The sequence below is a fragment of the Anolis sagrei genome, chromosome 6 (assembly GCF_037176765.1).
Source record: "Anolis sagrei isolate rAnoSag1 chromosome 6, rAnoSag1.mat, whole genome shotgun sequence".
NCBI lineage: Eukaryota > Metazoa > Chordata > Lepidosauria > Squamata > Dactyloidae > Anolis > Anolis sagrei.
This window is the reverse complement of record NC_090026.1, coordinates 77,332,254-77,345,139: the sequence shown is the minus strand read 5'-3', so window position 1 is coordinate 77,345,139 and position 12,886 is coordinate 77,332,254. Positions and strand designations below refer to the sequence as shown.

At 39.8% G+C, this 12,886-nt stretch overlaps 1 protein-coding gene across 1 annotated transcript in view; it reads right to left on the bottom strand.

The window, feature by feature from the left end:
* The window catches only part of LOC132778602 (protein-glutamine gamma-glutamyltransferase 4-like), a 50,962-nt gene that overhangs the window by 3,009 nt on the left and 35,067 nt on the right, over positions 1-12,886 (bottom strand). The window contains exons 7-14 of the mRNA XM_067470204.1: positions 12,377-12,484; positions 9,494-9,668; positions 9,243-9,381; positions 6,935-7,038; positions 5,223-5,474; positions 3,247-3,549; positions 1,988-2,157; positions 577-713 (exon numbers count right to left, since the gene is read on the bottom strand). Of these exons, the coding sequence (XP_067326305.1) occupies positions 577-713; positions 1,988-2,157; positions 3,247-3,549; positions 5,223-5,474; positions 6,935-7,038; positions 9,243-9,381; positions 9,494-9,668; positions 12,377-12,484 (1,388 nt within the window). The remainder of the gene's footprint in view (positions 1-576; positions 714-1,987; positions 2,158-3,246; positions 3,550-5,222; positions 5,475-6,934; positions 7,039-9,242; positions 9,382-9,493; positions 9,669-12,376; positions 12,485-12,886) is intronic.

Genomic DNA, 12,886 nt, shown 5'->3' with positions numbered 1-12,886 from the left:
AAATTATTCAACTGCAATGTTGCCTGAGACAGGAGAAGATTTGTGGTTCAAATCTGTTGTAATGCGCCAGTATGATTGGTAAAAAAAACCCTCTAGATTCAGTCTTGGTTAAGTTCTCAAGGCATGAGGGAGTGTGTTTAGCCAAAATGACACTGCTGGCTATAACTGGATACTCTAGATCAGAGATCCCTAAACTATGGCCCGGGTGCCGGATACGGCCCTCCAAGGTCATTTACCCGGCCCTCACTCAGGGTCAACCTAAGTCTGAAATGACTTGAAAGCACACAACAACAACAATCCTATCTCATCAGCCAAAAGCAGACCCACACTTCTCATTGAAATACGAATAAGTTTATATTTGTTAAAATTGGTCTTCATTTTAATTATTGTATTGTTTTTAAGCGATTTTTGCACTACAAATAAGATATGTGCAGTGTGCATAGGAATTCATTCATGTTTTTTTCAAATTATAATCCGGCCCTCCAACAGTTTGAGGGACGGTGACCTGGCCCTCTGTTTAAAACGTTTGAGGACCCCTGCTTTGGATGACATCAAGTTTGACCCACATCCCCTTACCCTTGATCAAATGTTTCCATCGTAAAGAGACCCAGGCCTTCAACATGGAGTTTGCATTTTTCCAGGGGAATGGACAATGTGTTCTTGAAAATGAATGCACAGGTAAAATCTTCATTGACCTTTGCACTTTCTGCCATCTGTCAAACAAAGATGGGTCACAAAGAAGAACAAATTAAATGAAATAAAGTGTATCAAATGTGTTAGTGCTAATTACATAAGCACAATAACATGCACACAAATTGTATCTCCCAATATGAGCCTAGCCAAATTTTAAGATCCTTGGGTAATTATTTTCTCTTGGGATCAATGCCAGTATAGATCCATTTAGAACAGAACAGAACATTAATATAATATAATATAATATAATATAATAACTTTTTTGTCATTGTACATTGTACAACTAAATTTAATGCTTTCCCCAGCACACATCACAAAAACAACACACCCATCCCTCCACACTCCAACCACCACTGCACAGCCCCCAGTGCCACATCAGTGAGAAACCATGGAGTTCAATGTAGTTACAGCTCTAGGATAAAATTTAGTGCAGACAAAGGGGACTGTCTCCTTGGTGTTCGCTTCCAGAATTCCTCCCATGGAGTGTGAAATTCGTTGTTCTCTTTCTCTAGCAGGCAAAAAGCTTTCTGTTTACCCTGACCTTTTTCTCTTAACTATTGTATTGCTGTGTTGTATTTTGTGTTGTATTTTATCAGTATTATTCTATTCCAGCTGTATTAAATGAATGTTTTAATATGATTTTTGTTTAGATTTCTTTAGAAGTTTGTTTTAACTGCATTTTATGTAAATCAAACTGAACCAACTTGGGTTCCATATTGGGGAAAAGATGAAAAATGAAACAAACAAACAAACAAATCCCATTTATGAACAGATACTGAAAATACTGACTGGTTGTTGGTATTTCTAAGATCAGAGAAGAGTTTGGAAATGATGCTCATTGAATTGCATTTCCCAGATCCCCTACCCCACTAGTTGAAGAACTGTGGCTATCAATCCATGCTACAGTTTGACACACTTTAAAAAGATGTCAATAGTGCTAAACCATATTTCATATTTTATAAAATCTGGAACAGCTCCAATGCACAACTGAAATGGAGCCTCCAATTGCTACAGTCCAGTGGTTTAGAGGTCTCGGTGGTCTGAACCAATGCCACTCCTTTAATGGACAATCTGGGACCCATAGTAGCCTATATATTCCATATTCTCACTGAGCTCATCTCCTATTCCCTCTCTTCTAGCAGGTTGGATGAGCTAATTATTTTTAAAAAATCAGACAGCTATCTACTTTGTCTCTAGAAGATTTCCCAATTGGACTGTTTATTGAATTTGCAGTTCATCAACAATTATGCTTTCTACATATTAAGCATTGCACTGCTTTTCCTTTATGCCTTACCTCCACTTTGAGTGGGGGGTACTCAAAGTTGAAATACAGTTCTTCCATGAACTTCTCATTTGTTTCTTGAACATCAGCAATAATATTGATCTTGACTAGAAGTTCATCCTCTATGGCCATCAATGTTTTCATGTAAGCATCAGGTGCTATTTTCAGAGGGATCTCAATAACTGTACCAAAACATAGAAAAGGTAGCTAGAAAGAAAAATGTACTATAGCACAAGTAAGTGCCTACTTACAAATCGCTCTTACTATAGCATGGCTGCTTTCTGTTTGTGAAGCAGAGATATCAGGGAAAAGATTTTAAAAGAAAGTGAGGTAGCATTCATTATGTTGATGCTTCCCCACTCTCAAACAGAAATAAATATAAATAAAGTATGAGAAAAATTGGGATTTTGCAAATAGAGGACCCAGAGGGTTTGTGCAGCTATGAGAGACTTACTTGATATGACTATGAAATCCACAGCTCTAGTGATATACTGTACATACTCCTGTATACGTTGGTGGCCATTTTTAATAGGGGCCTACTGTAACGGCCTTTGTGCCCCTGCTAAAAATGGCCATTGTAGTTTCCCTGCAGAGAAGCCCTTATTAAAAATGTTGTCATCACTCTGCTCCATCCTAAGTGCCCAAAATAACCCAAACATGGTGCTGCTGCATTTAGCTCAGGCTGAAAAATAAATGAAGAAGGGAGGACTTCTGTAAAGTAAGAGTAATGGAGGGGAAGTGTATTCTCTTTCCTTATTTATTCTTCTTTCCCTATCTGTATACAGACATTTTAAGATGAGAAATACAATCTATCGACCCATAAATCGTAACCACTCAAACAAGCAGATCCTCTCCTATTTATCTCTGTCTATAAGGACTTCATCACACTAGAGAATGAATCCACTTTAAATCCTGTTGCTGCCTCCTGCAGAATTCTGGGGGTTGTAGTTGAGGGAGGAGTCTTTAACAGCTTCAATAAATTACAAACCGCAAAATTCTGCAGGGGGGCAGAAACCGGATTTAAAGTGGATTCATTCTCTAGTAGTACTGTATGTTCCCTTTATACATTTTGTAAAAGAGAAGAAAAGTGTGGTGACATATCCATCCTCAACATATGCATGGGTCAACGCAAAAGCCACAATTTTGACCCTGAAGCCTGCTCTTAAATTATACATGGGGTTGCCTTATACATAAGTATACACACCAGGCAATTTTCAATATAAGAAAAGGCACATGGAATACCTTTCCTTGGGACAAGATTGTATACACACCTGGCTTGCCTTCTGTTTTGATTGTCTCCTTCACGGTCGCAAGGCTGGCCTCTACATTCCCAGTGTATGATTCCAGTTGGCAAGAGGCAGCAAAGTTGACGGTCCATGTACCTAGAGAATCGTTCCTTACAACAATAGTCAGCTCAATGGGTTGCCCTGGCCATAGTGCTTGGTCCCCTTCCGTCCCAAGTGTCAAATTAGCCTTGATGGAATCCTGGGAAGACGGGTCTTCCATGGTGCCCAGATTGCAAGACTGAAGATAACAGCAAGCAGTTTCCACAGCTTTCCTTTCCTCAGGAGATTCTGAAAAAATAGGGAATGGGAAAGCAACCAAACATGAAATCATTAGCTTCGATTTCATTTGCTACCTGCCTGTTCTTTTTACTAGGATTAACAACCTACCCAGCCCGCAAAAACCAAAAACACCCCGCTTCCCACAACTCTAGGTAAAGGATTTCATATGTATGTCAATATTATTCGTAAGGACTACAATATGGCCTAAACTTAATTGAAAGATAGAATACTCTCACTGAATATATTCTTGAATTGTTAGTCAAGATTTATCTTGATCCAATGGATTTACTCTATTTGATTCAAGTTATCATATTAATTACAAATGACAGGTGACTGCTTTCAAGTCTGGCTTTTGGATACCACTCCTATTTGCTGGAATTAGGGGTGCAACACCCCCACACAAGTGGAAAAAGTGCAAATTAAAAAACATGATTTTTTAAAACTTAAGGTAACATCTCTCCAGTAATCTCTAGGTCATCTACCACAACTCTGTGGTCAATTTTTGTTGCACATTGTTAACAGAATCATGCTGGAAGATCCACAAATACCTAGAGAAGAGTTGTCTCTAGGAATCTCTAAGTCTTCCAGTACAGCTCTATGACAGAAGTTAGCCATACACTCATGCTAGACAATGTACAGATGCCTAGATAGAACATATTGATCAAGTTCATATATAATCAAATCTGCAAAAATGAAACCTGCAAAGATGGAGGACTGACTATGAAAAACCTGCATGACTCAGAAAAACCTGCTTCGTTTGTCTTAATGACATTTGTGTGACTCCCATTTTGATTCTAAAGTGTTTTGGATAAATTGTGAGGGATCTGACTCAGATCTATTACGGAGTTGCAAAAATTTAGTAAGTTTTTTGCTATTTGCCCATTTGCGTCAATTGAGACACTAATGGGGCTCTTCCCTCCCTCAGTTTTGGGGCTATCAGGATGAAACTTACTACAATTGTAGCACACATTTACCACTTTATTAAAAAAATAATCTTTATTAGAATTTTAAATTAAAAACAAACAAACAATTTACAGAAAAAAGTAATTGATAATAAAGCTTTGGTTTATATCTGCAAAATTGCACACATTTACCACTTTAAGGCCCCTTCCACGCAGCTGAATAAAATCCCATGTTTTCTGCTTTGAACTGGAATACATATGGCAGTATGGAATCAGATAACCCAGTTCAAAGGAGATATTGTGGGATTTTCTGCCTTGATATGCTGGGTTATATGGCAGTGTGGAAGGGCCCTAACCCCCCCCCCCCCCCAAGTTTCAGAACATTTCGCTCATCCATTGATTTTTAGGATATTATATATATGTTTCTATGGGAGGGGGTGCTGTGCAGTCTTCATAACACTGGTTGTAAGTATGGATTTAACGTATCACTTACGACTTTTGACCCTCTTACGGTTTTTTGCACAGCTTTATTGACTATATATGTTAAATGTCTAAGCATATGAAGTGTCCGCCATGTTGACTTCACGCATCATATTACAATGATTATTGTAATTCTGGCCATTCCACTTGAAAACATTTAAGGGTATATTAAAAAAAATAAAACCTAGCTCACATAGTAAATGTGATCCATAAATATTCCACATTAAATCTCCAAGTTATGAGTGCATATGAGAAACAATTATAACTTCTCTAGCACAATGAAGTCAATGTGACAGTCACCTTCTGGATATTTGTACTGATCAGTGATGTCTTCCCGGACGTTCTTCCCAACGGCTTTGGTGCTGATGCTCTTCCCTATGACCTTGGTTTCTTCACGCTGCTTGATGTATTTTTCTTCGCCCCCCTCATTCTTTACAATCCAGTAGACCTTGTCTGCATTCACTTCAGCAAACACAAACTTAGAGTCATAGGGAAGATAGACTTCTCCCTTTTTGATTGCACTTATTGGAGTAGGGCCACACTGGTAAATACCTATAGAGAAGAATGAATATTAATTTATTTCTGCCTCCATTTGTTTTGAGAGTCCATGTGCCTCTCATATAATGGTAACACGGCTCTTCAAAATTCAGCAGCAGGAATAGCAGTAATTCAATTAAATATTACCGTGGCCATTTTGCTGTTTCCCTTTGTCCCACACATCTATATTTGCAGGTGTTTGTTATCTACAGTGTTGCACATTTGTGAAAGTACAACCTTTATGGATCTTTCACAGTTAAAAAGCATAAAAGCTAACAGGTAACTAAACTCGGCAAGGTGGGCATCAGAATCTATTGCACTCAGAAAATATCACCCTGTGTTAATAGAGATGAATTTGTTAATAGAGATGAATATGCAAATCCAGACACATCCTGCACATAACTGGGCATGGAAATATATGGTGCACACTTTGCTCTTTGCTGCCACAAAATGCCCATGTGAACAAAATTACGATATGACTTGCTTTCCCAAGGTTACTAATGATACCCTTTCCCCATTTTTCATTATTTCTATGTTCTCCAGACATTTTAGATTCCAAAGATATCTCTGTCTCCTCTTGCTCTGTTGGGTGCACGAGTTGATCAATAATCCTAACTTATTTTTGCATTTTCACAAGTGACAGCCATGGTTGCAATTTACATCCTGGTAGATACTGTCAGGAATCTTGTTCAATTTCTAGAGAAACAGAAGCTACCATTAGCTGAGGAAAAGATTTCCATCACTTTATGGAACACAATATCTCCACCAAGGGAGATAACTTGAGGCTAAGGCCTAAGACTGTGGCGCAGCTGACTGGGAGTCAGCTGCATTAAGATCACTACTGACCGAAGGGTCATGAGTTCGAAGCCAGCCCGGGTCGAGTGAGCTTCCGACCAATTTGTGTAGCTTGATGTCGATCTTTGCAGCCCGAAAGACAGTTGCATCTGTTAAGTAGGAAATTAAGCTGCCACTTATGTGGGGAGGCTAATTTAACTAATTTACAAGGCCATAAACATCTCCAGCAAGCATGCAAAGAATGAGGAAGTCCTTCATCAGTGTCACAAATGGGCGGTGAAGCGACAGCTCCCCTGGTGGTCAGAATACCCTCATGAAGGCCAGAACACCCTCATGAAAAAGCTGGATTGTTAAATAGCCTCTGGGTGTCTGTCTATATATGTTGTGTGTCTATGGCATCGAATGTTTGCCATGTATATGTACATTGTAATCCGCCCTGAGTCCCCTGCGGGGTGAGAAGAGCAGAATATATATATAAATAAATAAATAAATAAATAAGACATTGCCAGGAAGCACCAAAAGTGAGGACTCTATGGAATTGAAGCAGCTGTTGGGAGTTTCAAGGAGTACCAAACAACCCATTGTTTAAAATAGTGGATATAATGAAGATTTCTGTTTTCAAATTTGACCTGTTTATAAACCAATATTTAATTTTTGACTTGCTTGTGGTCAAGTCCTACCTTGGCTAATTTCCTGAGGTGTGGCATCAATCGCCTGCCAGCCGTCAAAGCCCTTGGGCAGATCTGGCCTTTTCATCCAGACATCATTCCACACATGGAAGTTCCTATGGACAGATAAGGTTCGGTAGTGAAAAAAAACAAAAAACAATCTAATAACTGTAGCTTCATATGTTAAATCAATCTACTTCAGATGTAAACAGGTATGGTAATTGTGACCTTCCTGATATTTTTGGACAACCGTTACTGCTGTGATAGCTTCAACATAGGTTGTGCCAGGTAGGGATGGATGGGAGCTGAAGTCCTAAAATCTTTGTAAAGGTGGGGAAAGTGAGGAATTAGCCAATTTTAATGAAAACACCAGAGAGAGCTAAGTGGTCATATGAATAAGTTTCATCAAGCTGTTGCTGGAATCCAGACCAGCTTTCTTCAACCAAGTTTCATCCAGGTTGGGGAAAGATGAGAAGTAATTCATCTCTCTAATGTCTTGGGTAGGGGTAGTTTCCTGTCCTGTTATCTAAATTCTTTGTCAGAGGTGTCTCAGGTTGAAAATGGAACCTCCTACATATATGTCTGTACCTTCCTAAGCAGGTTTCAAAGAGGTCAGTGGCTTTAACAGGGCCTTCAGTGGATGCTGCAGCAGAGGTCTTAACCTATAAAAGCCCTAAATGGTTCCAGCCCAGTTTACCTGTCTGAACGTATCTCTATGAACCACCAAGGACCTTAAGATCATCCGGCGAGGCCCTGCTCTCGGTCCCACCACCATCACAGTCACGTTTGGTGGGGATGAGACAGGGCCTTCTCTGTGGTGGCCCCTGAGCTGTGGATCTCCCTTATGAGATTAGATCTGTCCCATCCCTCCTGATCTTCTGGAAAAAAAACTCAAATCTTGGCTGTGGGATCAAGCGTTTGCAGAATAGACTGATTTACTGGTGAAGATAAGGTTTTAGTGGACTGCAACGGACTGATTTGGATGACAATTTGAACCAGCAAACTGTTTCAATGTATATTTATAACCGTTTTTAATGTAGGCTAATTGTATTTTATGTTATGTTATGTTATTATATTGTATCACTATAAAATAGTTGCCTGTTGGAAACTGTTCTGAGTCCCTCTTTCGAAGTTGAGAAGGATGGGATATAAATGTTCTAAATAAATAAATATTAGAGAGCAGAGGAGAAATAGGAGGAACATAACATTTTAATCAACGTGCGATTGGCATCCTCTTAGCGACATGCAAAGGCATAAGGTATTTTAAGAGCTGTTTGAAGGTGGAATCAGATGCCTTAGAGCAGGGGTCCTCAAACTTTTTCAACTGAGGGCCAGGTCACAGTCCCTCAAACTGTTGGAAGGCCGGATTATAATTTGAAAAAAAATATGAATGAATTCCTATGCACATTGCACGTATCTTATTTGTATTGCAAAAAACACCGAAAAACACTTCCAAAGAAGGAGCCTCCACCACACTCCGGCTCTCACAGTCAGGAAGTTCTTCCTAATGTTCTGGTGGAATCTCCTTTCTTGTAGTTTGAAGCCACGTCCTAGTCTTCAGGGCAGAAAACAAGCTCCTCCCCCCCCCCCCCATTACTTCCTCTCACATATTTATACATGGCTATCATGTCTCCTCTCAGTCTTCTCTTCTTCAGGCTAAACATGCCCAGCTCTTTAAGCCGCTCCTCATAGGGCTTGTTCTCCAGACCCTTGATCATTTTAGTCGCCCTCCTCTGGACACATTCCAGTCTGTCAGTATCTCTCTTCAATTGTGGTGCCCAGAATGCAGGATTATTTGACAGAGAGTGTTAATGTTTATTTAGCAAACAACTAACCTTGGGTTTCCAAAAGTAGCTAAAATGGTATCGAAATCCGATAACCGTATAGGGTGAAAGAGATATAAGTTTCTTTGCCACTTCCACTCTCTTGCACTATTTTTGAAAGAACACCAGAGGGCTTCCTGACCTTTGAAGGAATGCTTTCAAAAAGCTCTAGCAACTAAATTAAGAAAGGAAGCAACTGAGAAACTGGGGGGAATTCTAGAATGCTTAAAAGAGTTGAACCAAAATGCAGTAATTTAGAACTGCATTAAACGTTTTTGTATTGATTTGGTTTTGGTAATTTTTCTTCAAGAAGTAAAAGTTGGAGTTACCCTTTTTAAAAAGACGACATTATAGAAAATATCTAGTTAAGACCAGAACATGAGTCGCTATAAGAACAAGGAAGCATATGACTCTCAGACTCCAATTTTTCCTACAACTGAAAATTTCAGAAAATGATCAACTGTATCAACATGAACAGTGAGTTATAATCTGATTACCAAACTGAGTCGTTTGTTAGATTGCTCAGTTTTTCTCCCTTTTCATTCAAGAAGATATCCACTTTCAGATTTTCTTCTGTATCGTGTGCTGATGCGAAATTGGTCACACTTCTGGCTGGAATCCCCAAACAACGCATAACTGAAATACAGATACATAAAGGCAGCAGCTTTAAATTATAGTTGTTTGCTTCCATAAATTCGAGGAAAGATACAGAATAGAGAGACTGCTACCATTAAGATGCATATCTTACCTGTGGTAAGCACTCCAGAGAAAACCCAGCACTGGCCAAACATGACACTTTTTTGGGTTTTGTAATACTGTTGCAAAATTGGCACACTTCCCGTCCAGGCCAGAGGAGAAGTACCACTTGAATATTTTCCTGACCAGCTTGCAAAGAGCACTCCACGATCGTCCTGAGAGTTAACCTAAGGAACAGTCGAAGAGAACACAAACTCCTGACTTAACCGTTATGCCCTTTACATTGTACTAACGTTCTTTGAAAGCTAACTCATTGTGAGATTTAACAACTGATGAATAAATCAGCCATGGGAGAAATGTTGGACACTCAATGGTCAGATAGGTGGAGATTTGTATTATTCAAATAAACAGAGTGATGCATGTGTTTGGGGAAATTATAATTCTGAATCATTCAAGTCAATTTCATAGGTAGGAGGAGGACTTCTGCAGGAGTCTACCATGTACCATGCAGCTGTGGACAAGTCTACATAGGGACCACCAAACGCAGCGATGCCCAAACACGAATCAAGGAACATGAAAGGCACTGCAGACTACTTCAACCAGAGAAATCAGCCATAGCAGAGCACCTGATGAACCAGCCTGGACACAGCATTTTATTTGAGAACATAGAAATGCTGGACCACTCTCACAACCACCATGTCAGACTACACAGAGAAGCCATTGAAATACACAAGCATGTGGACAATTTCAACAGAAAGGAAGAAACCATGAAAATGAACAAAATCTGGCTACCAGTATTCAAAAACCTCTAAAATTACAACAGCACAACAACAGAGAGGAAACAAACAAGGACATCTAATCACCTCTCAACAAAAGTTTGCTCTAGGCACTGTCAGGCAATTATATGCTAATCAAGGTGGTCAGTTGAAACATTCACACCTAGTTCCAGCAGACAAGAGTCCTTTGTCTCACCCTGGTCATTCCACAGATATATAAACCCTTTTTCCTAGTTCCAACAGACCTCACTACCTCTGAGGATGCTTGCCATAGATGCAGGCGAAATGTCAGGAGAGAATGCCTCTAGACCATGGCCATATAGCCTGAAAAAACCTACAACAACCCAGTGTTTCCGGCCATGAAAGCCTTCGACAATACAAGCTACACACATTTTTCATAACCCCCAAATTCAGGTAGGTAAAGGTAGGAAAAGGTTTTCCCCTGACATTAAGTCCAGTCATGTCCGACTCTGAAGTGTGATGCTCATCTCCATTTCTAAGCTGAAGAGCTGGCGTTGTCTGTAGACCGGCCGGCATGACTGCATGGAGCACCGTTACCTTCCCGCCAGAGCGGTACCTATTGATCTACTCACATTTGCATGTTTTCGAACTGCTAGGTTGGCAAAAGCTGGGGCTGACGGCAGAAGCTCATGTCACTCCCCAGAATCGAACCTACGACCTTTCAGTCAACAAGTTCAGCAACTCAACGCTTTAACCCACTGTGCCACCGGGGGCTCCCAAATTCAGGTAGAGGATGCCAAAAGGATTTGTGATCCACAGTTTGGGAAGTATGTTAAACTGTGAGTCTCGACCCCAAATGGGGTCCACTTTGCTCAATATTAGGGTCTTGAAAAAGAGTTCTGAACATGACCTACAGACACGATTGAAATAGAACAGTGGTTCCCAACCTTTTTTTGACCAGGGACCACTTTGATCAGGGACCACTTGACCAGGGCACACTTGACTAGGTACCACTTTGACTAGGGACCAGTCTCCAAAATTAGTACCAAAAGGGTTGCGAATCAGTTTTTGGTCAACTTTAGATTTGGTTTGGGGTGCTGATTGTGAAAATTGGATTGGATAGACCACATCAGCTCTAGTTTCTGATATAGAACATATGCCATGGCCAATGACAGGGAACGAGTGGGAGGTGGCGTGAAAGAAGTGGAAATAAAATAAAATAAAGAGGAAGGAGGCTCGCGGACCAGATCTTTGTCCTTGTGATCCATGGTGGTCCATGGCCCATAGGTTAAGAACCACTGGAATAGAATAACTTTATTGTCATTGTACATTGTACAACAAAATTCAATGCTTTCCCCAGCACACATCACAAAAGCAACACAACCATCCCTCTACACTCCAACCACCACTGCACAGCCCCCAATACCACATAAATGCAAAACCATGGAGTTCAATATAGTTACAACTCTAGGATAAAAGCTGTCTTTCAGCCTCTTTGTCCTTGTCTTTTTCACCCTGTAGTGTCTGCCAGATGGTAATACTTCAAAAAAAAAAAAAGAATATACTGGTGAGCTGGATCCTTAAGAATGTTCTGTACTTTCTTAAGGCTGTGAGACGTGTAAAGTTCTTCCAAAAAACAACAATGTGCAGTATTTACAGTGGACTCTACAGAAAATGCTTCAGCTGTCCTCCACAAAAAAAGGAAAATCAGCACCACCCCTCAAAGTTGGACACATCTAGACTTAATATCACGTGGTAACCTTTTTACCTTTACCTTTACAGTGCTGCATAATCCAGTTCAAAGCAGATAATCTGGATTGTATATGGCAGTGTAGATCCAGCCCTAGATTGCTTGTTATGCATTTATGTAGCAATCATGGCCAAGAAAGAATGCTTTGACCATCTATGAATAGTACATGCCCAGTTTGAAAAAAAGTAATAGCTTTTCTTCTTCCTGATCAAAAACAAACAATTCTGTGTACCTCTATTAGAGAATTATAGCAATACGATATCAAGGCTCCATCCTATAGACTTCTGTGATTTATAGTTTTGTGAAATATTTAGAACTAACTCTAATTTGGCTCAGATGCCTCTCAAGATTCTGTAGTGTAGAGGCATGGCAATTAATGTGGTATCAGACTTCTAGAAACCTGCAATATAGATACAACCTGCTTTCAAGAATTTATTAAAAAGCATACCAAAGCTGACATGGTCCGGGAGATGACGACAGGGTCTTTTCTAGCATTTGGCTTAAGCTGGCTCTTGTCCAGAAGGTACATGCAGCAATCCAGGATGTCTTTCTCAAACTGTGGTAGGGAGACAAGTTTGGTCACTCTTTCAATTGTTCATTGCTGAAGAGAGAAAAAATCCTCTCTTCCAATTAATACAACTTCAAACTGTTGTTGAAATGTGCTTTTCTGATAATCTGTTTTTTAAAAAAAAAAAATAACTGAAATAAATTCAACATAATATTAAATCAGAGTACCTAGAAATCTTGACATTTGCTTCCAATCACTGCAGAAAGGATTTTATAGCAATAAACAGTTTGAGGCTCTTAGTATATAAAGCATAAGGGCCATCATACCAGTTACAGCTGATCATATCACAATCTTCCCGCATAAAACGAAACTATGCTTTCTTCCAAGCAGTGCCCAAGATGAAGAGTTTCTTCAGGGCAGAGCAACTGGAAATTGTATTTGCAGTACATT